The sequence below is a fragment of the Triplophysa rosa genome, linkage group LG12 (genome assembly GCF_024868665.1).
Source record: "Triplophysa rosa linkage group LG12, Trosa_1v2, whole genome shotgun sequence".
In the NCBI taxonomy this organism is placed as follows: Eukaryota; Metazoa; Chordata; class Actinopteri; order Cypriniformes; family Nemacheilidae; genus Triplophysa; species Triplophysa rosa.
The window spans coordinates 4,597,296-4,623,632 of record NC_079901.1 but is presented as its reverse complement, the minus strand read 5'-3'; the positions used below and the strand labels follow the sequence as shown (position 1 = coordinate 4,623,632).

Here is a 26,337-nt window from a genome sequence, read left to right as displayed (position 1 = left end):
TACAACATTCTCTGAATTCAAGATATTATCAAATAAAACTGGCATTCACACTTTACCTAGATGATATGTAAACATTTCAGCCCTGCCACTTCACATGAACGTTTCCAGGAGCCACTGTCTTAAATTCAATAAACACACATGTATTCCCTGTTAATACATTTTTCAGGACGTTTCTCATGTTTTTGTGCCGTTCAGTGGTGTGAGTCAAACTGTCAATAGCAAGTTAAAAAACAGTAATACTAATCAAATATTGCCTTCTACAGTTTAGTTTGTCTGAGTTGTTGCTCAGATTTAAGGCGGCAGCACCAGATATGTGTTAAAGGTACAGTGCGGGATGTTTTGTATGATCTATTAACAGAAATGCAATATAACATACAAAACTGTGTCTTTAGATGTGTATAAAAACCTTACGTAATGAAAAGTTATGTTTTTATTACCTTAGAATAAACCAGTTGTATCTACATAGGGAGCGGGCCTATCTACATGGAATTTGTTATGTTGCGCAGCCATGTTTTGTACAGTAAGCTCTAACGGACAAACAGCTCTACAGAGCGCGTTTCGTATACTGTATGTTGGTCTTCGTGTGTGTTTTTAGACGCAGCTTGCGTCATCACTGAGTTGAAGACGCACAAAGTAGTAAGTCGTAGTACGGAGAGGAGGAGGAGTAGTCGTCGTCTAGCTGAAGCAACTGATTGTTCTGTCTTAGAAGTTTTGATAAAATGGAGGACCATGCGTATTGTGCACAAGCGCCAACAGAGCGTGAATCTCCGTCGTCAAAGAAGCGCAAACGTGATGCTGCCAGATGAATTAGAGACAAACGGCGGCAGAAATCCAGGATAAACATCAGTGTATCTATTACCAGATGGAAGGCACTGTTGAAAGACAAATGTTTTCAAGGCGACGCCGAAGTTGCCTGTTTTCTGCTAGACTGGTAAGATAATTCAACATTTTCAATGTTTCCACTTTTTCAATGTGTACCAAACAACTGTTTTGTTGACACGGTAACGTTAGCATTTTATACAAATGGCCATATAACCTCCGAATAATAATGTTTTTCCATCCCTGCGTTACGTACTCCGGTTGTTCCTGACTTTACAAAGGGGGAGACAAACGTCTACTAACTTACACCTAACTGCCTATGTTGCTGTCAGATCAAACGCTTTGAACAGCGTTGCTATTTATGATTAGCTAACTTTAGTTACTTCACTACTCTCAGCGTGTACTAGATAGCACGCAAGAAATATATCTAATTATAGAATTGTAACAGTAACTTTCGCAATAGAATACATGTTAAATGATTAATTACATTAATATGTTGTCAGGACCCGGCCTCGAACTCGGGTCTCTGGTGTAAGGGATAATCACTACACCAGTCGAGCCACGTGGTATTAGATGGAACCCAGAAGATATAGGCAGACACAGCAGATTGAGTATTCCAGTTTAATAAAATAAAAAGCCAAAAGCAAACGCAGGGTCTTCACAAAAGTAAATAATCCAAAAGGTGGAGAGGTAAATCCACAAAGTCCAAAATCAAAAAACCTCGTGATCAAAAATAGAACAAACTCAAAAAAGGCAGGGTTCACAGGGGAACAAACACATACCAAAAAAAGGTCACAGTAGAAATCCAGTCTCGGGAAGCAGGCAAACAAGCAATAGTCCACATGGGTAGAACACACAAGGTTGAGTTCAGACATACAAACATAGTGCAAGGAACTGAGGAAAAAGTAAGGTTTAAGTACTACACGGGAAAACAAGGCACAGGTGAAAACAACTACTCAAATTAAACAGGGATCAAAACCAGAACACAATGGGGACTCCTAGTGGCCAAAACAAAACATGACAGGCAGAATGGTGACAGAATCCCCCCCTCTAGGAACGACTCCTGACGTTCCCACCGGGTCTATCGAGACCACGGGCCTTGAACTGTCGAATAAGGTCCGGGTCCAATATATCCTTGGCAGGAACCCAGGAGCGCTCCTCAGGACCATAACCCTCCCAGTCCACCAGATACTGCACGGATCGTTGCACTCGGCGGGTATCCAGTATCCGGCGGACGGTATAAGCTGGTTGGCCCTGGATGATGCGAGGTGGAGGAGGGGGTCTGCCTGCCGGGACAAAGGGAGAAGACACAACAGGTTTTAGCAAGGATACATGGAACGTGGGGTTAATCTTAAGTGAACTAGGCAAGTATAGCCGGTAAGTAACAGGGTTTACTCTCCTGGCTACCCTAAAGGGTCCGATGTATTTCTGGGCAAGTTTGCGGGACTCCACTCGTAGGGGCAAGTTCTTTGTGGCGAGCCATACCCTCTGACCAGGGCGAAGGGTGGGACCGGGTCGGCGGCGTCTGTTGGCCTGCCGTTGGTAAGACTGAGAGGCACGTAAAAGATTGTGACGGACCTTTCTCCATGTGAGTCGACAGCGTCTGATGAATGATGTAGCTGAGGGAACACCAACTTCCACCTCTTGGTCAGGAAACAACAGGGGAGCATAGCCAAACTGGCATTCATGGGGAGACATCCCAGTGGCAGAAGAGCGTAGGGTGTTGTGGGCATATTCTGCCCAAACAATGAATGAAGACCAGGTGGAAGGGTTGTTCGAGGCCATGCACCTGAGAGTAGTCTCCAGTTCCTGGTTCATCCGCTCCGTCTGCCCGTTAGACTCAGGGTGGTACCCAGACGACAGACTGGCTTCGGTTCCAAGGAGCTGGCAGAATGCTTTCCAGAATCTAGAAGAGAATTGGGGGCCTCTGTCCGAAACTATATCCTGGGGGATACCGAAAACCCGAAAAACGTGGATTATAATCAGGTCAGCAGTCTCTTTAGCAGAGGGTAATTTGGGCAAAGGGATAAATCTGGCTGCCTTGGAGAACCTGTCAATGACGACTAGAATCACTGTGTTGCCTTGGGATGAGGGAAGACCAGTGATGAAGTCCAGTGAGATGTGGGACCAGGGCCGATGGGGAATGGACAGCGGATGGAGTAACCCCTGAGGGCAGAGACTGGAGGTCTTATTCTGGTTGCATATGTGGCATGCCTTGACGAAGGTGCTGACATCCTCTTTGATCGTGGGCCACCAGAACCGTCTTCGGAGGAACTCGAGGGTGCGATCGATGCCAGGGTGGCAAGTGAGGCGGGAAGAGTGTCCCCAGAAGAGAACCTGAGCACGTACAGCCTTAGGGACAAACAGACGATTGGGAGGCCCTCCTCCTGGATCCGGTTCCCTGGCTAGGGCTTGTCGCACTGTTCTCTCAATAACCCATGAAACGGGTGCCACGATCTTGGTGTTGGGGATTATGGGTATGTCAGTGTCGTCTCGAGTGGTGGGAGCATATACTCGGGACAGGGCGTCAGGCTTGAGATTTTTAGAACCGGGCCGAAAGGTTAGGAGAAACTGGAACCGGTTAAAAAAGAGGGACCAACGTGCTTGTCTAGAGTTCAACCGTTTGGTTTGTTGAATATACTCTAGATTCTTATGGTCCGTGAGTACTTGAAAAGGATGTGCTGCCCCCTCGAGCCAATGTCTCCACTCCTCTAGAGCCAATTTGACCGCCAGGAGCTCACGGTCTCCTACGTGATAGTTCCTCTCTGTGGGTGTGAGCCGGTGCGAGAGAAAGGCACAAGGGTGGAGTCTTTTGTCATCACCTCTCTGGGACAGTACTGCTCCAACCCCCACTTCAGATGCATCTACCTCCACAACAAAGGGCTTGTCCGTATCAGGAAGCGTCAGAATGGGAGCAGAGATGATCCGCTGCTTAAGGTTCACGAAGGCTGCCTCAGCTTCCGCCCCCCACCGAAACTCAGCGACGCCACCCTTGGTAAGGGCAGAGAGGGGAGCTGCTATAGAGCTGAAGTTTCTGATGAACTTCCGGTAGAAGTTCGTGAACCCGAGGAAGCGTTGGACTTCTTTGAGAGACGTGGGGGTGGGCCAATCTGCTACCGCCTCAACCTTCTTTTGGTCCATCTGGATACGGCCAGGTTCCACTACGAATCCCAAGAACTGTACTCGAGAGGCATGGAACTCACACTTTTCGGGCTTGACGTACAAGTGGTTATCGAGAAGACGTTTGAGGACTCTTCTGACATGCTCCGTATGTTCTTGGGCGGAGGCCGAAAAGATGAGGATGTCATCCAGATAGACGAACACAAAGAGGTTGAGCATATCCCGGAGCACATCGTTAATAAGGGCTTGGAAAACAGCCGGGGCGTTGGTCAGGCCAAAGGGCATCACCCGGTATTCGTAGTGACCGGTGGGAGTGTTAAAAGCTGTCTTCCACTCATCGCCTTGCCTGATCCGCACAAGATGGTATGCATTCCGCAGATCCAGCTTGGTGAAGAGGGATGCTCCTTGCAGTAACTCAAAGGCTGTGGCCATGAGGGGTAGAGGGTACCGGTTACGTACTGTGATGCTATTGAGCCCTCGGTAGTCGATACAGGGACGTAGTCCCCCATCCTTCTTGGCCACAAAAAAAAAACCTGCCCCTGCAGGTGAGGTGGACGAACGAATCAAGCCCGCTGCTAGGGCATCCTGGATATAGGAATCCATAGCAAGCCGTTCTGGCGGAGACAGAGAAAAGATCCGGCCCCTGGGAGGGCAGGTGCCTGGAAGCAGATCAACGGTGCAGTCGTAGAGCCTGTGGGGTGGTAACGTAGTGGCCTTCTGTTTGCTGAACACCATCTTAAGGTCATGGTAACACTTGGGGACTCGGGACAGATCAATGGACTCTAGAACCTCGGGAGAAGGGTCAGGGGAACTCGAGAATAGGCATCTGGCATGGCACGTGGGGCCCCACTGACTGATGGACCCCACAGCCCAGTCAATGTCCGGATTGTGATCACAGAGCCAGGGGTATCCAAGAATGAGGGGGAACTCGGGAGAGGGGATGAGATGAAACCGTATCATCTCCTTGTGTCGAAGGATAGTCATGTGAAGAGGGGTAGTAGCTCGGGAAACTAGGCCTGGCCCCAGAGGTCTCCCATCCAGCGCAGTGACCTTCAAGGGAAAGGTAAGAGAGTCAGTAGGGATGTTGTTTTCTTTGGCCCAGGTACCGTCCATAAAATTTCCTGCAGCACCAGAGTCCACCAGCGCTCGTAGGGGTAGCTCTTGATTGTCCCAGGAGAGGGTGACTGCAAGAAGGAAGCGGGAGTTGGACGGATGGGAGGTGCTTACATTCCCCGTTACAGTTCTCCCTGGTCTGCACGGGTTGGGGCGTTTCCCTGAAGCTCGGGACAGGCATGACGGAGATGACCGGGTCTGCCACAATACAAGCAGCAACGTTCTCTCATCCGACGGTCTCTTTCTGTCTGGGAGAGGCGAGTACGTCCCAGTTGCATGGGTTCTGGAGGTGCTTGTGAGAAAGATGGATGGAACTCAGGACTGGGACCGGTGGAGAATGGGCAGAGAGGTCTGCGATGAAATTCCCTTTCTCTCAGTCGGTTGTCAATGCGGGAAGCTAGTTTTATCAGGTGCTCAAGACCTTCTGATGGTTCCCGGGTAGCAAGTTCATCTTGAATTGAGCCAGAGAGACCGTTCAGGAAGCATGCCATGAGTGCCTCATCATCCCAGCCGCTCCCCGCTGCAATCGTCCGGAACTGGATGGCGTAGTCAGTCACACTGCGATGGCCCTGTTGGAGATTTAGTAGCTTCCTGGACAACTCTGGGCCACTGGCAGGGTGTCGAAAGACTCGCTTGAACTCCTCCGAAAAGGCAGAGTAGCTGGAGCAGCAGGTACCTTGAGCCTCCCACACAGCGGTGGCCCAAGCCAGGGCTTTTCCAGACAACAACGTGATGATATATGCAATCCTCGACCGGTCAGTGGGAAACGAGGAAGGCTGCAGTTCAAACGAGAGTGAACATTGGGTAAAAAAGCCTTTACAGGAACTCGGGTCACCTGAAAATCGCTGAGGTGGTGGAAGGCGAGGTTCCACCCCGGGGTTTAGTACCATGGGGACTTGGATGGACTGGACTTGAGCGGCAGGCGCCGCGGGAAGTCGATCCGACATCCGTTGAACGGACTCCAGCATCTGTGACAATAGCTGGGAGTGTTGCGCCATTAAAGTCTCCTGTTGTACCAGCATGGCCTCGTGGCGTTGAAACGCCCCCTCGTGGCGAGACAGTGTAGAGAGGATCTCCTGTGAGCTGGCTGCCTCTGGGTTCATGATGGCACTATGTTTCTGTCAGGACCCGGCCTCGAACTCGGGTCTCTGGTGTAAGGGATAATCACTACACCAGTCGAGCCACGTGGTATTAGATGGAACCCAGAAGATATAGGCAGACACAGCAGATTGAGTATTCCAGTTTAATAAAATAAAAAGCCAAAAGCAAACGCAGGGTCTTCACAAAAGTAAATAATCCAAAAGGTGGAGAGGTAAATCCACAAAGTCCAAAATCAAAAAAACCTCGTGATCAAAAATAGAACAAACTCAAAAAAGGCAGGGTTCACAGGGGAACAAACACATACCAAAAAAAGGTCACAGTAGAAATCCAGTCTCGGGAAGCAGGCAAACAAGCAATAGTCCACATGGGTAGAACACACAAGGTTGAGTTCAGACATACAAACTTAGTGCAAGGAACTGAGGAAAAAGTAAGGTTTAAGTACTACACGGGAAAACAAGGCACAGGTGAAAACAACTACTCAAATTAAACAGGGATCAAAACCAGAACACAATGGGGACTCCTAGTGGCCAAAACAAAACATGACAGGCAGAATGGTGACATATGTTGCCTTACCTTTGCAAAGAAACATCGTTGCTTGTATCACTGCTATTCGCTGTCTCAGTAGACGACATCTTTTTTTACTGTTGCGGCCACCATCGTAATTCGAAAGGGAGGGGTGGGCAAATGACTCGTTGAAAAAAAAGATTCGTTGCAAAACTATAATACAACGCTAGTGGCTGCTGATTTTCAAGAACTGCATCTTTAAGATTCAGTTTATTTGTGAAACTCTGCAGTGGTCACATTGATATCCAACACTCTCACAGGATATCTGACTGCTTCAGGCTTCGTCTACTCTAAAACTCAGCAAGGTAAGAAAGTAGGCTAAAGCTCTGATGGATTCTTTATATTATTTAGGTCAGTGTACTGTGGCACAGATTCCGTGCAGTTGTTCTGTACCTCACCGGAGTTATCTCTGCTGGGTTCAAGGTTGAGCTAGTTTAGACTGCTAGTGTGTACTTTGTGTACTTACCCCTAACTGCGGCTAAAGTTTCAGAAAGAGTGATCCAAAATAAAAACAAAATGATGTTCGATGATAAGATAATATACTGAATTGTCTTCAAATTAAAATAGTATACCTACAATTAAACCTACACAAATGTTAAAGACTGTGAAAATGACATTAAAGCAATGTGATATAGTCATAGGGTGAAATCAGCAGACTGTGCTTGTTTGTGCAAATTCAATAGGGAGTCAGCCGAGCATAACCTAGCCTTTACATAATATTAACAACTGAGGTCATTCTTTGGTTTGAATTCTTTTGACCTCATTATTGATATGTCAATGATCGCTGGACACAAGATGAGTTTCCCTTTGTGGCGTCCAATTGTTGAAGTTAAAAATCAGCATGTGCTCCAGACCTGTGTGTCTGCAGAGCCATGGATGAAGGGCCCATATACGCACACCTCAGTTCCATAGGGCTTTGTTTTTATTAAACAGCTGAGCAGCACATTTATTTTGCCCTCTCAGCTGCCCGGGTACGCCATTAATCTAATGCCTGCTGTTTTCTTGCCATAGAGCCCTGGGTTTGTGGCATTTAAAACAGTGTTTTTAGAGGTGTCTGACTGCAAGGTCTCAGTCGAAATGAAGAAGATGATATGTGCGACAAACCTTCTCATTAGTTCATTTTCAAGCCAGCAAGTTTGTCCTCCCTGATAGTGATAGAGAACAGATTATCTATAAGAATATTTTGTGTAATAATTGTGCTTAAACTTTGCAGTTTCATTACTTAATGGAGCTTAATATTAACTTAAGGCCAGGATTTTTTAGGTAGAGATTTTGATATACTGGTTATATTGCATGGATCATCAGTGTGTGGGACGTGGTCCAAGTCAAGATGAGGATCAACAACACATTACTGAAGGATGCTGTTAAACACGATACAAGGTGCTGTGAGCTGAGATGAGCACCATACAAGCGTCAAACTGCCTTTACAACATTTTAACCATTTATAAAAACTTAGGTAGCTGTAAGCATAAACTCTTGAGCTGTGTGTGGATGAACAAGACGATGATGACATTTGTTTTAGTAGGCCTATTAGTAACAAAGTATAATTTGCTCTCTTATCTTATAGGAGAAACAGCTGAGATATTAAAGACATCACAAGCTTTTTTTCTTGCTTGTGAGTTGCAGAACTGTCTGTGAAAAATTGATTGCCTGGTTGAGAGTGCAGTTTATTATAAACGGCAGAGGAAAACATACACACACACCCCACAGGGAAATGAGGAAGTGTCTCAGCCAATGGTGTGATTCATGGGACAGAGGGACACCATGACCTTCACGGTTCTTCAGCGTATGTAACAAAACTCTGAATAATTAAGCTTTCTAGGGTGCTTGTATAACTGCCAAGCAGAGCTCTCTGGTCATGAGTCCAGATCTATTAAACCCTACAGGTCTGACCTCCAACTATAAGAGCACATCGTGCTGACAGAAACAATACAGACGGGAAAGATAAATATCAGCCTTTCAGTGTCTGAAGTATGAGTTGTCCATGTAAGGGTTCTGTTTTTGCTGGTAAAGGTGTTAGCAGGAGCAGCATGTCCTTTGCGACTAGTAGCTGAAGTTCATCCTAGAAATGTTATATTGGTTAAAGTGTTGTAGGCTTTTATTGAAGTGTCCCATGTTGTGGTTTGGCCCAGGCCAACACTGAGGATGGTTGTGACTGGCTCAGGTAATTTTGAGTTAAATATCTTGAGGATGACTGTGACAGCAAATGAAATGTAATTAACGTAGATGTCATTCTGTAGGTAGAGTTAAATTCTGTGTTTGAGTTTGCATTTCTAGTAGAGTTGCGGAATAAATTACAGTAGGTAAATTATTGACTAAAGAGATGTGCCTTTAGTGTAGACTTAAACAGAGTGTGTGCAAATCCTGAACAATATCAATAATGGCTGCTGTTTTCTCTTCAAAATTTGCTGTTGGGTCCAAACTCCAAACCAAAAATATCCATCTAGATTCTATGCTGAGCAATTAAGGCAATTCAATGAATTTCTTTTACTGTTAAATGTTCTAGGTCGCTTCTGTATGCATAATATTAAGCAGCATTGAATGGAAGTCAGTTCAGGTATTGTGCACTGTTGTTCTAATGGAGCGTAGCCTCTGTGGTAGGTTTGGTTAGAGAAAAGTTAAGCACACAAGTACTCAGCACAATTCATACATTTGTTTGTGTTTTTTCAGTACACAGGGCTGTGACTATGGAGGGGGTAATGGACATGAGTTATAAGACAGTGGCTCTTGCTGGGCTTGGCATGAACAGTCATTAATCTCAAAGATCCGCAACTCCGACAGAGATGCACACAACCATTTACCAATATCTGGAGATCACCTGCAAATGCGAATGCAAATTCTGCTCACCACTGGAAATCAACGGCAGTTTACTTACAGGGTGCTTTTGTTTCAATATCACAAAATAACATTATATCTGAAGTTCTTGTTATGTAGCCTTTCAGTCATCTCTCATTAGGTATTGCATTTCGGCTTCAGCTGCTTCTGCCAAAGCATTGCTGTCAGGACGATGAAGAAAGGACCAAGAGCGGATGGCTGCTCGAATACAGAGTTTATTAAACAAGGGAAAAAACAAACATAAAACCCGTAAGAGGGCAAAACCGGGCTAGACGAAGGCGCAGTCAGGCAGGCAGAGGTCGTCGAGGCGTAAACTTGATCCAGAGGGGCAGAGACAGAGTCAGACCGGCAAGGGTCACCGAGGTGCAAACAATATCCAGTGGCGCTAGGCAAGAGGAGAACCGGGTAGCAGAAAGCCGATGCAGCAGAGCGTCAGGGAAGATGCAGTGGCGACTACTCCAGCCGGGCAACCAGCACTCTCTCAGGGCAAATGAAGGGGTAAATCCTGTGAGAAAGGCACGACTCAAAAAGACCTGAAGACAAGGTAAAAAGGCGTTAATCCAAAACACATTGGCAAAGAGAGACGCGACAGCGGAGTATATAAAGGGAGGAACATAACGAGGAGAGTGAAGGCAGGTGCTAATCGAGAATGAGCGGATAGTGGGAACAGCTGTGCGACTGCACACGCGAAAGTGACAGCCGACCCCCCCCCAAAAAAAAGAGGGAGCAGGAAAGATCAAACCCGAGTCCTGACAGTACCCCCTCCCCCACGACCACCTCCAGGCGCGCTCGTGGATGTGGGGGAGTGGCGGTGGTGTAAACCCTCGATGAGCGAACGATCCAGGATGTCCCCGGGCCGGAATCCAGCATCTCTCCTTCCGGACCGTACCCCTCCCAGTCAACCAGATACTGGAAACCTCACCCACGTTGCCTGGAGTCGAGAACCCTCCTGACCCTGAAGGCGGGAGAGCCATCAACGATCGGGGGGGAGCGATGGGGGAGGAGACAGGTGAGACATGAGGGGAGCGAAGGACCAGTTTAATCCTGGAAACATGGAAGACTGGGTGAACCCGACTGAGGGAGCTGGGTAACCGAAGACGTACCGTCACTGGACTGAGGACCTTGACCACGGAGTATGGCCCAACAAAGTGGGGCGCCAACTTATGGGTCAGAACCCGCAAGGGCAGATCCCTGGTCGAGAGCCCTACCCATTGTCCGCAGATGTATCTGTGAGCCCTCCTCCGGTCGGTGGAGCGTTTGGTAGATAAAGGACTGGACCGAAGGCACCGCCACTTCGGAAACCTGGGAAGAGAACAGAGGAGGTTGGTAACCCAGGCAATACATGAACGGGCAGAGCCCAGTTGACGAAGCCGGCAACGAGTTGTGCACATACTCGGCTCACGTGAGCTGCTGGCTCCAGGTGGAGGGATTCTGAGAGGCCAAGTAGCGGAGCATCTGAGCCAGCTCTTGGTTGGCGCACTCGGTCTGGCCGTTAGTTTCAGGGTGAAATCCTGACGACAGGCTGGCAGAGGCACCAATCTGTCGGCAAAATTCCCACCAGAAAACTGAAGTAAACTGGGGGCCCCTGTCGGAAACCACGTCCTCCGGAAGACCATGGATACGGAAGACGTGGTCAACGACCACCCGGGCTGTCTCCTTGGCAGAGGGGAGTTTGGGGAGGGCAGGGAAGTGGACCGACCTTGGAAAAGCGATCCACTACCGTAAGCACCACAGTATTGCCACTGGATGGGGGAAGGCCAACCACAAAATCCAGGGCAATATGAGACCATGGACGGGAGGGGATAGGAAGAGGTTAGAGCAGCTTGGGGGGGGGGTAAATTGGAAGTCTTCGTTTGGGCAAAGACCGAGCACGCCAAGACGAACTGATGAATCTCCCCCGCCATAGTCGGCCACCAGAACCGCTGACGGGTGGCAACCAGTGACCTTCTGACACCTGGGTGGCATGTGAGTCTGGAGGAGTGGCCCCAACGGAGCACGGACCGACTCATGGACATACAGGCGACCTGCTGGACATCCTCGGGGCACCTTGATTCCTGTCACGGCTCGTCTGACGTGCTGTTCGATACCCCAGGTGACTGCCCCGACCACCGACCCGAGGGTAAGATCGTATCCGGGGGGGACGAGTCTACCGGGGGGAAAAGCATTGTGACAGCACGTCAGGTTTGCCGTTCTTAGAGCCCGGAATATAAAATAGGACGAAATCGAAGCGCCCAAAGAATAGCGCCCAGCGAGCCTGTCTGGCATTGAGACGTTTGGCCGCCCGGATGTACTGAAGATTACTATGGTCGGTCCACACAATGAAAGGGATGCGGGAGCCTTCCAGCCAGTGACGCCACTCCTCCAGAGCCAACCGAACTGCCAGCAACTCACGATTGCCGACATCGTAATTTCGTTCTGTGGGAGACAACCGGTGAGAATAATAAGCTCAAGGATGCAACTTATTATCAAGAGGGGAAACCTGGGAAAGAACTGCCCCGACTCTCACCTCAGAGGCGTTGACCTCCACCACAAACTGCCGAGAGGGATCAGGAATGATAAGAATAGGAGCGGAAACGAACCTATTCTTAAGTTCCATGAAGGCTGTTTGGGCCGCTTCCGTCCAGGCGAATTTGGTGTTGGTGGAGGTCAAAGCGGAGAGGGGAGCCGCCACCTGCCCGAAGTTCCTGATGAATCGCCTGTAGAAATTGGTGAAACCCAGGAACTGTTGTAACGCTTTGCGAGAGTCAGGTGGCGGCCAGTCTGAGACAGCCCTTACCTTGGAAGGATCCATGAGGACCCCCTCAGAAGACAATGTGTCCCAAGAAGGAAACCGACTGGAGATGGAACTCACACTTCGCCGCCTTAACGAACAGCTGGTTCTCGAGCAGCCATTGAAGCACCCGCCTGACATGCTGCATATGTACCTGGAGGGAAGAAGAGAAAATCAAGATGTCGTCCAGGTAGATGAAAATTAACTTATTAATCATGTCACGCAGCACGTCATGACGAGAGCTTGGAAGACGGCTGGGGCATTGGACAAGCCAAACGGCATGACCTGGTACTCGAAATGCCCTATCGGGGTATCAAAAGCCGTCTTCCACTCGTCCCCCTTTCTAATCCAGACCAAATGGTAAGCGTTGCGGAGATCTAACTTCGTAAAAAACCTTGCCCCGTCGGAGCCAGGTGGTCGAGTGGTTCGTGCTCCGACATGTGGTGCTCGTGGTCCTTTCCCGATCCTTCCCCCTCTCTCTCATCCAGTTTGCTTCCTGTCCTCTCTGAAAAGAGTCTCTCTCTCTGTCAAATAAAGGCAAAAAACCGCCAAAAATAAATCTTTAAAAAAAAAAAAAAATTGCCCCCTGCAAGAGTTCAAAGGCTGAAGACATAAGCGGTAATGGTTACCGGTTCTTAACAGTTATGTCATTCAGGCCTCTAATCTATGCAGGGGCGCAAGGAGCCATCCTTCTTTTTCACGAAGAAGAACCCCGCTCCGACCGGAGATGAAGAGGGACGAATAATCCCGGCTGCTAGAGACTCATTTAAATATTTCTCCATGGCTGCTCGCTCAGGGGCAGACAAGGAGAAAAGCCGACCCCGTGGCGGAGAAGCGCCCGGCAGGAGATGGATAGCACAATCGTACTGTCGATGAGGAGGTAGAGAGGAGGCCCGGGTCTTGCTGAAGTCCGCTCAAAGCCCATGGTACACTTCAGGAACTCCAGTCAAATCAATCTGCTCATCCTGAAAAAGGGGGGAAGAGAGAGAAGAGGTGAGTGAGCAGAACCAAGACAGTGAGCATGACAATAAGAACTCCAACTCAAAACACAGTTATCAGCCCAATTAATTGAGGGGTTGTGCAAAGATAGCCAGGGATGCCCCAAGATGATGGGAACCGCAGGAGATTTCAATATGAAGAAGGCTAGCTCCTCCCTGTGGTTACCCAAGGTGATAATACCCACTGGAGTGGTGGAGGGGCAGAGAGGCAAGATGGGGAGACCCTTTGCACAGGCCCACGCCTCATCCACGAAATTTCCCTCTGCGCCCGAGTCGATGAGAGCCAGTTCGTGGAAGGAGTGGTCATTGAACTTTAACACAATGGGGAGAAGAGTGCGGGAGCTGATATTGGGGGAGATGGTAGTAGCGCTCGACAGGACTCCCCTGCTTACCGACGAGCGTTGGATTTTAGCGGGCACGAGTATGCCTGATGTCCCTGACCCACACAATAAAGGCACAGCCCTTCGTTGAGGCGGCGTAGCTTCTTGTCCGAAGAGAGTCGCAGCCTGCCGAGCTGCATAGGCTCTGACGAGTCAGCAGGATTCGTTGGCCGAGATGGGGATTCCCAGGAGTCAACTCAGGTGTTCGAAGAAGCCTTAACCCGCCGACGCAGGTCCATTCTAGCGTCAAGGCGAACCGCTATATTGATAAGTTCATCCAGTTCATCCGGGGGACCACGAGCATAAACCTCGTCCTTGATGTCGACAGCCAGACTCTCCAGGAAGCGAACCACGAGAGCCTCTGAGTTCCAATTACAGGTGGCCGCCAAAACAAAAAGAAAGAGGGAGAGAGCAGGAAAGATCAAACCCGAGTCCTGACAATTGCATGCTGGGAGGTCAGTACCGAGGTCTAGAAAAATAAATGCTGCCAAGCTTCAGTATTTCAGGATAAAACAACTTTGTAATCACACAGAATGTAAACGTAATAAGCCAAGTACTGTAATAAACAAAAGACTCATCCAATCTAGAGAAATATGAGATGTTCCTACCATAATATTCAGATGTGTCTCTGCAGTTTTAAGATCCCAACAATGCCTCAAACTGTGCTTGATCTGAGTAGATACCAAACAGCTACAATCTAAAGACAGCGATTTTAATAGGAAATCAAAAATGTTGATCCTTTTCATAACTGAACTGGTTTTGGAAACCAGAAAATTCTCCCAAAACCAGATTATATGATATATGCTGCATAGTCTTTTTATAGTTTTATACTGCAGGATTAATATATCTAATGTATGTTTATTTTTAGTTCCTCATTCTAGGAGAAACATCTGAGGCAGTTTCCATTAAAACTGTAATATAGTATTTGGTCTGAAAATTGCATTTTGGGTAATATTTTATTTTGAAAGTAGCTTTTACTTAAAGTCCCAGTGAAATAAAAAATACAGTGCCTATTTTTCCATGAAATAAAATATATGTGCCCTGATACTCTTCGGTTAAACCTGGAAAATGCACTTCCACCCTATAGTGACCATCCATCTTAAATGACGTACTGTATGTATCCCCCGTCAACTGTCAGTTTGCTTTCAGTTCCATTTTAAAATGCCATGGCTGTTTTTATACATCCAGTCAAATTGCAGCAAAAAACGCAAGCCACGCCCACTATTTGTCTCTTTCGAAATTCCATTTCACTCGGAAAGTAAAAACGATGGCAACTTCCTTCCGGTTCAAGGGGACTTAAACATTCACACTCAGAGACTGTGTACAAAAACCCTAACCCCACACCCTACCAAGCAAACAACAACAAAAATTACATTCTAAGAATGTTCTGCAAACAAAACATTTTTTAAGTATTAATAATGTTTATTTTTGGTTATGTGAACGTAAGTTGAAGATTACACTTTATCATTTTGAAACTGTAATAATAATTTTTTTAAATCAATTCTTTTAGAAAATTTTGCATTTGACATTTAAGGTTGATTAAATGCTTTACTAACATTACTGCAAAATATTTGGATAGCTGAGAGAACTTTCACATAATGTTTTAAGAACGTTCCTTGTTAGCTGGGAGGTTTTTGTAATCTGATTGTAAAAAAAAATTGTAATCTGTAGTGTAGAGCTATCTCCTGTCCTGGAAAGCTCTCCCCAAATACATCTCAATAGGTTAATTGAGGTCATCAGGATTATATGAAAATAACATGCAGGTGTGTTTGATTACAGTTGGGCTGAAGGTGTGCACGACTTTCGTGACCTGAGCTGAACAGCCCCGCTGCAGTGAAACCTGTCCATTCAGCATACAGTATGAAGTTGCTTGAGTCTGCACAGTCTGTGGATTATTTAGGGTTTTCAGATAGCTATGAATGAATCATTCTGTCCTCCAGATATTGTGGATCTCAAAGTGACATGGAGGAACTGCTTAAGAAGTCATTGTGGAGAAGTGCCAGTGAAAATGCTTTGAAGAGTTTCTGTTCAATCAGCATATCAATCTGAATTTCTGATGCTTGATTTATTTTTCAGCTTCAGTTTGAGGGTGACACACATACTTTACTACACCTGTGATTTATATTCTGTCCAAAAAAGTAATATTGCCTAGATTTAATGTACTTTCTTTTCCCTTGTAGTTTTGTTCGTGTTTTTGAAGATTATGGAATGTCCCGCAATTTACCCTGGAACTGTTAAATTGGGGTTGCTAAAAATGTGAGATGCATTTGCATCAACTGTTTACATCAACATATTTTTTCCTTTTAAATTGATAAGCTTATTTATTTTGTCATTCTAACTTTTCATGATTATATGGTTAGTTGCATTTGTAGCAAATGTCTGCTGTCCATGGCCCTATCAAAACCAACTCAAATGCTCATGCTGTGATGCTGTTATCCTTTTCATGACTATCAAATGAATTACTAATTAATATAATATAATAAAAAATATGGTAGATAAACATAGAAAATACTTTATAATGGAGTTCGTGAAAATTTCAGTCCAACCAAGAGGAAAATTTTATTGCTCAGAGGTCGCTCTTTCATAGCTCTATGTTTAATTTAAGTAATTAAGTAATTAATCAACTTAGTCTGAGTTCTTGTATAATTTCTTGGGAGAAATGAAAGTAGAAACAAGTGAGACAATTGTTAAAATACATAAAGAAAATGGAGGTGTAAAATGAATGTAGATTGTAGAGGTCAAATGATCTGTATTTAGGAACATTTGGTGTTCCATAATATTGACTTTTGATTGCAGACTTGACAAATCTGAGCTACATTTTTGACATTGTTGAGAATGTCTTCTGAAACTAACGGAGACATTTGTGACATTTCTGTCTCTTTTTTTCTCAGGAGAAATATCTGAAAAGCAAGAGACTTAAGCAAATGTTTCCATTTACTCCATTTAATTTAATTGATGGGAAAATAATTAAGATATTTAAGAAATCTCATTTGTGTTTTTCTTTATTATGGGAATTTGACATTTACCTTTTACATTCATATAAAAAAAATCGACATGTCTGTCACATATTTGTAGCACTAAGCTTTAGCATATGTATTGGTATGCTAAAAAAATCTATTTGTATTGTGAAAGGAAACAATTTCAGAAAACAGGAAAGAAAAATGAGAAAACTGTCATTGATGATTTATTTCTCTCAGGATAGCTTCATTATTCTTTCTCTCTTTTTAGATGACATAAGTCATGAGTCATCTGGCTCAGCGGTGTCATTTCTGGATGTGGCCACCTCACCATCCTTTCTTATAAAGGATGAGACTCCTTTGTCTGCAGTCCACTCAAATTCCACAGGCTCGTCGAAGGGTAACAGAGAACAACCAGCTTTCTCCTCTATACTCACTTTGCTGGCCGGGACGGACCAAAGGCTTCCGAAAGATCAGCTACCAAAAGTGTCTCCCGAGAATCCTGTCATAAGTAATAATGAAACACATCAATGGCTTTCAAACAGATCTTTGGAGAGAATTGAGTCATCATTTACCCTTCCATCATCTTCTGAACTGGCCAGCAACCATTCCTCTATCTCAGGTTTGTTTCCCAGCATGCAGTTTGCAGATTTTTTGACCACTTTTTTCAAGCTCAACCCAAAGTCTGCTCTTAGTTTACCCACTGTCCCACCGCCAGCTTTTTTGTTTGTTCCCATCATCCCATGCATCATGGGAATATACATGTAGAAACACATTCGTTTTCAATACATATAGGTCTAGCACATATAATTTGTTCTTACTGTAGCCTACTGTTTGTTGAAAACACTACACAAATTGCACAGCTTATGAAACCCCACTTCCATTTCAAAAGACGTATTTTCCGAAAGCTGTTTCAACAGCCACAAAGCATATCACACAGCACAGAGTAGTGCCTCATCCCAGCATGCCGCTGCAGGGCCGTATGCCTGCCAGTGTTCTACATACAGCCGGTTTAACAGAACAAAGAGCATTGAAACTTGTGTCACAAAGGCATTGCCGAAAGCTGTTATTATCATGTTGACCAGACAAAGCCAATATACTGTTAAAGACTGTGGCAGTGTGAGTTTAACACAGACTTGCTGTACAAAAGCAAATGTAAAAATACAATAATCTTATTCAAGTCATTTCATTTACATTTACGTTTATGCATTTGGCAGACGCTTTTATCCAAAGCGACTTACATTGCATGATACTATACATTTGTTTCTGAGGACTTGCAATCCCTGGAAATCGAACCCATGACCTTGGCATTGCTAGTGCCATGCCCTAACCACTGAGCTACAGGAAAGCATTTGCACGGTATAAGTTATTTACAGTACATATTTTTCCAGAGTAGCTTTATGAAGAACAGTGACTTGCAAATCCAATAGTGAGCAAGCCATAAGTGACAATGGCAAGGAAAACGTCCTTAAAGGGATAGTTCACCCAAAAATGAAAATTCTGTCATCATTTACTCACCCTCAGATTGTTCCAAACCTGTATACATTTACTAAACACAACGGAAGATATTTGGAACAATGTCAGTAACCGTGCAGATCCCATATTTATTTTCCCTACTATGGCAGTCAATGGGGGCGAGATCTGCTCGGTTACTGACACTATCATTATTTATTAAACATCATGCGTTTGAAATATTATACAAGTATTATAAAGTTTTGTAAGGTTTTGCAAAGTTTTACTCTGATAGCTTAGATGTCATTTTTTGTGGTTTAAATACCCATGTGAGGTCTTTAACACTTTTAATTAACACCCCAATGAATAGACCGTGAACAGTGCTGTTGGACAGACGTTGCTCAGAATCCCAAGATCTTATAACTAATCTGTCAAAAGCTGTGTCAAAGTCACCTGGTGTTAAAGTCAATGTTTCATGTAATTCCTGGAGATCAGAGGAGACTTTGATTTTGGGCAGTTATGCACAGCACAGAGGGCCCCTCATCCCTGTCAATGAACACATCGCTTGAGAACATTTTCAACACCAAGAGGAAATTGTGGTTTACTGAACAGATTAAAAAAGCATCAACTCCTAAGAAGATAGCAAGAGAGACCCCACCACAGGCCCATCCCCGCTAGAAATGTTTTGTCCTGAGAACGTTCTCAGAACGTCCCTGCTGGTAGGGCTGGGCGATTTGGCCTAAAATCAAAATTTCAATTAATTGAACATTTTCTCTCGATTACGATTATTGAACGATTATTTTGTTTCTGTTTATTTTTCTTTGTTTTTTGCCTGCGTAGATCACTGACAAGGTTTGTAGTGTAAATATGCCCAACTAAAGGTGGGGTATTTTTTCTAATTAAACATTTCTTATCTCATGTTATTTTTAGATAATCAAAGAAAATACAAAGTATTTATGACTATTTATTGAACATTTTGAATAATAGACATATTTGTGTTATTTTTTTGGAAACATGTCCTCTGCCACTGAAGACAGGAGAACAAACGCAACGCTGTCACAAAGTCTTGTGATTACTAAACAGGAGCAGACCTGGAAGAATGTCTCGTATCAACTGTACCTGTCTTTCACGCATATTACATAAACACAGAATATTTGATTTCCATTTGAATCGGGTAATTAAAAGTAGACATTTTAAGCTTTCTTTAGACATACGTTTCATGTTTGTGTGATAAGTATTTGCAGAGTTTTGGATCGGTGACGCATTTCAGAAATTACTTATGTGAGCGGAGTGGAGACGGCTGATAACGCGCCCTGTTTATTTTCTTTATTTTACAAAATAAAAACGCTTTGATGTTATTGTAAGCGTAGGCCTACACACGTAAAAGTAGACAACTTACAGTTTCTAATAATGTCTTACATATATGTGTATGCCCAAAACAAATCGAATATTTTAAGTCTCTTTTGCTCTGATAAGAAAAAAGTGAGGTATAGTGGCACATGTCGACATGGATATTAAAGGGAAAGTAATCGAAATAACCGACATTGAAAAATTACGTCGGTTAGAGCTTCTTAATGTCAGTTTCGATTAATTTTCGATTAATCGCCCAGCCCTACCTGCTGGTGTCTAATACATTCCCAAGTTTTTTAAAGGATGTGATGTTATTCGGTGGACCTTCACAGAACTTTCAGGATGTTCTCTGAACATATAGGGGACCTTTACTATAGGACATTCTCATAACATTTGCAGGACCTTTAGGGGACCAAACTACAATGTTGTCTGCCAACAAATGACAACCAGTTACATTATTTATTTGTCCTTTTGGTAATTTTATGACTTGCCATCTGGCAATGTAACTGTCATGTCCTAGGCATGTAATTTATTATTTTTAAATGACAAAATTTACAACCAATATCACCTTTACACCTGCAATTAATGTTAAAAATTAAAGACATTTCATCAAACCACCATTATAGTGATCAGGATTTGCTTCACTCTTGACTTTCATTGTGTCAATTCTCTTTCCTCTTTTGTGGCTCTCGCGGTTTATTTTTCAAAGTCGCATGCTTTGTTTCTAAATGCCTGCGCAAAAACGCTGGCTTCATGCAGTTATGAGAGAGTACTTTTGCACATATAACGCACTGTGGTTTGGGATTTTCGTCACTGCCAATGTAAGTAAATCCATATGAAATGTATTTCTCATCATATTTACGCCTTTTTGATCGTATTTCTGTGAACTGCTGAACCTGAGTTGACGCTGTAGTCTCCGATGCATCGCTATCTGTGTCGGTGTCAACCGGAGCGGGTGGTTGATTTACACCTGCAGCCGAAGTGCTGTTGGAGGGAGCCGGGGTGTGGTCAGAGGACTGTGGATCATCCGAGCTGCTGGGAGTCGATTTTCTTTCTGTGGCTGCGGGCCTAAATCTTTGCAACCACTTATCCATTTTAATTTAACAAGCAGTTGTTGCTTCGTTCCAAGCCGCGTGCAGTCAATTACATGCGGTACGTAAAGACGTATGAGCATGAGTGGACGCATATTTTTTGATTGGATGTCATGAATTTGACCTTTTATGGCACTACGTGACTACTATTTTGCTGTGTGTACACTAGAGGGAGCACGTCTTGAGAAAAGCACGTCACGAGAAAAACATGACTGGTTGATTGTCAGGTGCGTTATAATTAAGTAAACAGTAGATTTCAAGATTTTGTTCACGTACCTCCTCCGTCACCTGGCGTACTATGAAGGTATTTCAGTAGCAAAACTTGAGAGCTTGTACATCTTAAATTGAAAACTTGTAAATTAAGTATTTGTACTTGTATGCTAAAATGTACACTCGCAGCCCCAATGTGAAAACCCGTAAAGTAAATATCTGAAGTTGAATGTCGAGATTTGCACCCGTAAACAATAATCACAAACCTGTTTTCTGAGTTTAAAGCTGCAGACAAATAGACCCAAATGTATAAAATGGCATTTGCAAAAATAAATCGACAGGCACAAATGTGTAGTGCACATTTGTACTTACTTATAGATTCAGATTCGCAGTGCAACCACAAATAGGCACCTACAACTTCTCAAATCTGTCACTGCAGTTTCAAATCTTCCCGCCTTGACTTTTGCTACTACTTTCGCGATAAACCCGTTGCAAAACTAACTTGTGCACTTGAAAGCTCAGAGGCGAGAGAAAGAACGGCATTTGATGACGTCATGTAGCTGAGCCACACCGCCCCCTAATGGTTGGGAAAATCACAATGAAAGGAGTTTTTTAAATCACTAATACAGTACTTAATTTAAGATGAAACTCTACATCAATAAATACATTTTCCGTAACAAAAATACTACTTATGGCCTCTTTTTGACTATAAATTAACTTTTCTATTTTATTCTCTTTTCTATTTACTGCAGTATATCTTTGTTCTATGTTTGTCCTTTATTATATATTTATTGCTTTTCTACCCCATCTGCAAAATATATATTTTTACAGGTACATAGGCTACTGAATGACAATAAAGATATTGAATCTGATAAGGGTGGTGTATAAATTAGCAACCTAATTAACAACCTAACTTAGCTGAAGCAAGTTCGCTGATGATCAAATGATCAAAATTAAAAACAGAAAATGTACAGTCAGCCTGTCATTGTGTAAGGCTCCTATATCAGAATGATCAGAATCAGTTCTTGTATAACACTGAAGAGGTTTATTCGGCAATAACAACCGACTGGATGCATTATCCTGCGGCTAGTAATTATCACATGAGAAAATAATTGTACACTAAATATTGATTAAATATGTTTAAGCTCATCTGTTAAAAATCCAAACCTTCCATGAGAAAAAAAACTTCCAGGTAAACCCACAACCCCAATACTGTATATGGTGGCATTGCACAGTCCTGCATACAATGTCTGTTCATTTTCAATGTCTTTACATATTGAAAATAACAAAAAATATAAAAAAGTAGAAATAGCTTAAAAGTGCAATAATGGTCAATAATACATTATAACTAAAGAAATAATAATTCTCAAGGGTTAGGCTATAGAATCATGTTGAACTGTGTAAATGTACATCTTTATATAGTATATCAATGAACATTATAGTATACATAACGGAAAATGTAGTCAGCCTGTCATTATATCTTAAAACAAACAATAGTACACAACGGATTATCGATAGTATACAGAATGATATCATTAAAATACATTACGAAATGATATATATACAAGATAGTATAAGTCATGGAATAGTTATACATGATAGTATACATAAGTGTGATGGTTTCGCTTTAGTTGAAAACTGTTTTATTTAAACATTATTTGAACTATTATTTGCTAGATCCTTTCATTTTGATTTTTCCAGCCATTAGGGGGCGGTGTGGCTCAGCCACATGACGTCATCAAATGCCGTTCTTTCTCTCGCCACTGAGCTTTCAAGTGCACAAGTTAGTTTTGCAACGGGTTTATCGCGAAAGTAGTAGCAAAAGTAAAGGCGGGAAGATTTGAAACTGCAGTGACAGATTTGAGAAGTTGTAGGTGCCTATTTGTGGTTGCACTGCGAATCTGAATCTATGAGTAAGTACAAATGTGCACTACACATTTGTGCCTGTCGATTTATTTTTGCAAATGCCATTTTATACATTTGGGTCTATTTGTCTGCAGCTTTAAACTCAGAACACAGGTTTGTGATTATTGTTTACGGGTGCAAATCTCGACATTCAACTTCAGATATTTACTTTACGGGTTTTCACATTGGGGCTGCGAGTGTACATTTTAGCATACAAGTACAAATACTTAATTTAAAAGTTTTCAATTTAAGATGTACAGGCTCTCAAGTTTTGCTACTGAAATACCTTCATAGTACGCCAGGTGACGGAGGAGGTACGTGAACAAAATCTTGAAATCTACTGTTCACTTAATTATAACGCACCTGACAATCAACCAGTCATGTTTTTCTCACAAGCTAAATATAAAGACGTGCTCCCTCTAGTGTACACACAGCAAAATAGTAGTCACGTAGTGCCATTAAAGGTCAAATTCATGACATCCAATCAAAAAATATGCGTCCACTCATGCTCATACGTCTTTACGTACCGCATGTAATTGACTGCACCCGGCTTGGAACGAAGCAACAACTGCTTGTTAAATAAAAATGGATAAGTGGTTGCAAAGATTTAGGCACGCAGCCACAGAAAGAAAATCGACTCCCAGCAGCTCGGATGATCCACAGTCCTCTGACCACACCCCGGGTCCCTCCAACAGCACTTCGGCTGCAGGTGTAAATTTTTCAATTCAATTTTATTTATATAGCGCTTTTCACAATGTGCATTGTTCCAAAGCAGCTGGAGCAAATAAGAAAAATACAGAAAGGTAAAACACAGCACAGTGCATGGTGTTTATAGACCAAGCAAGATCATTATAATAAATAAATGAATAAATAAATAAATGCAGTCTCCCGGTGAGCAAGCCAACACTGCACTGCTCTGCTGTGGCGAGGAACCCAAACTCCAATGCTGAACAGGTGTAAATCAACCACCCGCTCCGGTTGACACCGACACAGATAGAGATGCATCGGAGACTACAGCGTCAACTCAGGTTCAGCAGTTCACAGAAATACGATCAAAAAGGCGTAAATATGATGAGAAATACATTTCATATGGATTTACTTACATTGGCAGTGACGAAAATCCCAAACCACAGTGCGTTATATGTGCAAAAGTACTCTCTCATAACTGCATGAAGCCAGCGTTTTTGCGCAGGCATTTAGAAACAAAGCATGCGACTTTGAAAAATAAACCGCGAGAGTTTTTCGAAAGACAGTTAAGACAACTGTTAAGACAGTTAAGGGGAGTAGTAAGGCCCTTATAACAGCGTCAGAAAACCTTAATAAGACAGGACTGGAAGCATCCTGGTGAGTTACAGAGTGGCTAAAACGGGCAAATCCCATACTATTGTGGAGAACTTAATTCTTCCTGCTGCAGCTGATATTGCGGGTATTATGCTTGGGGAAAAAGCAAAAAAAACAAAACAATACAGAAGATGCCGTCATCAGACAACACAGTTTCACGTCGCATCGCTGATATGGCAGAAGACGTTTTAAAACAGTAGTGGTGGGCGGATCGATCCTGAAGTATCGATACTTTCGATACTGAGGTTGTATCTAAAAGGATCGATCCTAACATAAAAATATCGATACTAATGTGTTTTTAGTTTTTACTACTGATTTTATTTATTTACTAATGTAGCTAATAATTGTATAATGAAGAAAAACTATTTCCCATACACCTAGTTTTGCACACGTTGCGCCTCCCTGACCTGCTGTGTTTTGTAGTCCGCTATCACGTGACTCAGCGGCGCCAAGCGCAAGCACGCAGATGCTGCTGCAGCCGGCGAAAAAAAGCAGCATCGTGTGGAGTTTTATCACCTCGGTAAATAAAAACACTGCGAACTGCGATGTATGGCAGTGGGCCTTTGGGGGTAAAAAGCCAAAGATAGAAAGTACTTTATTATTTAAGCACTTTATTTACTTTGTGTCTCAAACAATTTTGTGCACTTTGTTTATAAATTCATTTAAAAAAGTGTAACGAAAGGGAAACATGTTAATTATTTTGTCGAAACATAACACTGATCAAAAATGGAAAAGCAGTTTTAAAATTTTTTCTTGAGTAATAATTTTGTCCACTTTGGGTTTTTTTAAAGCTAGAGAAGTAGTACTGGGATAACGAGAAATTGTTTTGTTAAATATCGTTTTTCTGTTCTGTTAATCTGTTATTGTTACTATTTTCCAGTAATAATTTGGTGCAAATTTCATGTTTGCAAATTCGATTACAGGAATAAATAATAAATAAATAGATTTATTTGGTTTAAATGATGTCCAGTGTTTTAACATCTACATGATTAATTAGCCTACAGGCACATTAAGAGCACAAATCACAAAATATTTTAGTGGTCATGAAAATGTATTCAGATTTAGCATATTAATGATGCATTCATCTGATAAATCATGACATTTCATCTACAGGAAAGTAAATGTAAGTTCAAGTGAATGCTTTTTAAAAGTAAAAAGTATTGGTATCGGTATCGAAATCGGCAATACTGGCCCTACATTTACTTGGTATCGGATCGATACTAAATTTTACAGTATCGCCCACCACTAAGCTATTGCTTCGCATAAAATCCAGCGAATTCTATGCTTTACAAATCGATGAATCAACGGATGTAGCTGGTTTGGCTCAGCTGCTGGCAATTTCCGGTATATTTATGATGGTTCAGTTATGGAAGATATACTTTTTTGCAAACCGTTGGAAGGCAGAGCAACTGGAGAGGAGATTTTCAATGTTTTAGATGGCTTTGTAACATCACATGGACTTCAGTGGACAAATTGTGTGGGCATTTGTACTGATGGAGCGAAAGCCATGACAGGGAGGCTGAGTGGACTGGTAACACGTGTGCAAGCAGTTGCGCCCTGCGCGGTTTGGGTACATTGCAGCATCCACAGAGAAGCGCTGGCCTTCAAAGGAATGCCTGGACGTCTTAAGGAAGTTTTGCAAGATGCAGTAAAAATTGTAAACTTTATTAAAGCAAGGCCTTTGAATTCTCGTTTGTTTTCTGCATTGTGCAATGAAATGGGCAGCGACCACGTCACATTGTTACTACATGATGTACGATGGCTGTCCAGGGGGAAGGTTCTCACATGATTGTTTGAATTGAGGGATGAACTTAAAGCTTTTTTTTATCGACCATCCCTTTGAATTGAGTAACCGCTTACATGACGAAGAGTGGCTTACAACATTGTCCTATCTGGGTGATGTTTTTTCCGTCTGAATGAGCTGAACATCGGATTGCAGGGAGTTGCCACAACCATATTTAATGTACAGGACAAAACTGAGGCCATGATCAGAAAGTTTGCTCTCTGGACTAATTGCATTAACGAGAACAACACCGAAGCCTTTTCATCATTCCATGATTTTTTGCTAGCAAACCAACTCAGCCTTACTAACAGCGTTAAGCGTGACATAATGAAACACTAGTGGTTGGCGGATCGATCCTGAAGTATCGATACTTTCGATACTGAGGTTGTATAGAAAAGGATTGATCCTAACCAGGGCCGGATTTAGGAGGGTGGGGGCCCCTGGGCTTGAGTTGTTTTCGGGGCCCCCGTACTATTTAAAATCATGTGTTTGTTAGCATTAGTAAATGTTTTTTCTCTCCAATGACTAACAATAACACGTGTTCATTG

The 26,337-nt window shown here is 43.3% G+C and overlaps 2 protein-coding genes across 2 annotated transcripts in view; one reads left to right on the top strand and one right to left on the bottom strand.

The window, feature by feature from the left end:
• The window catches only part of LOC130563220 (uncharacterized), a 35,038-nt gene extending 17,613 nt beyond the window's left edge, over positions 1–17,425 (top strand). The window contains exon 2 of the mRNA XM_057348652.1: positions 16,929–17,425. Within this exon, the coding sequence (XP_057204635.1) occupies positions 16,929–17,425 (497 nt within the window). The remainder of the gene's footprint in view (positions 1–16,928) is intronic.
• Positions 17,426–18,649: 1,224 nt separating this feature from the next.
• LOC130563219 (uncharacterized) overlaps positions 18,650–26,337 on the bottom strand; it is a 21,974-nt gene continuing 14,286 nt past the window's right edge. Inside the window, 1 exon segment of the mRNA XM_057348651.1 lies at positions 18,650–18,655. Within this exon segment, the coding sequence (XP_057204634.1) occupies positions 18,650–18,655 (6 nt within the window).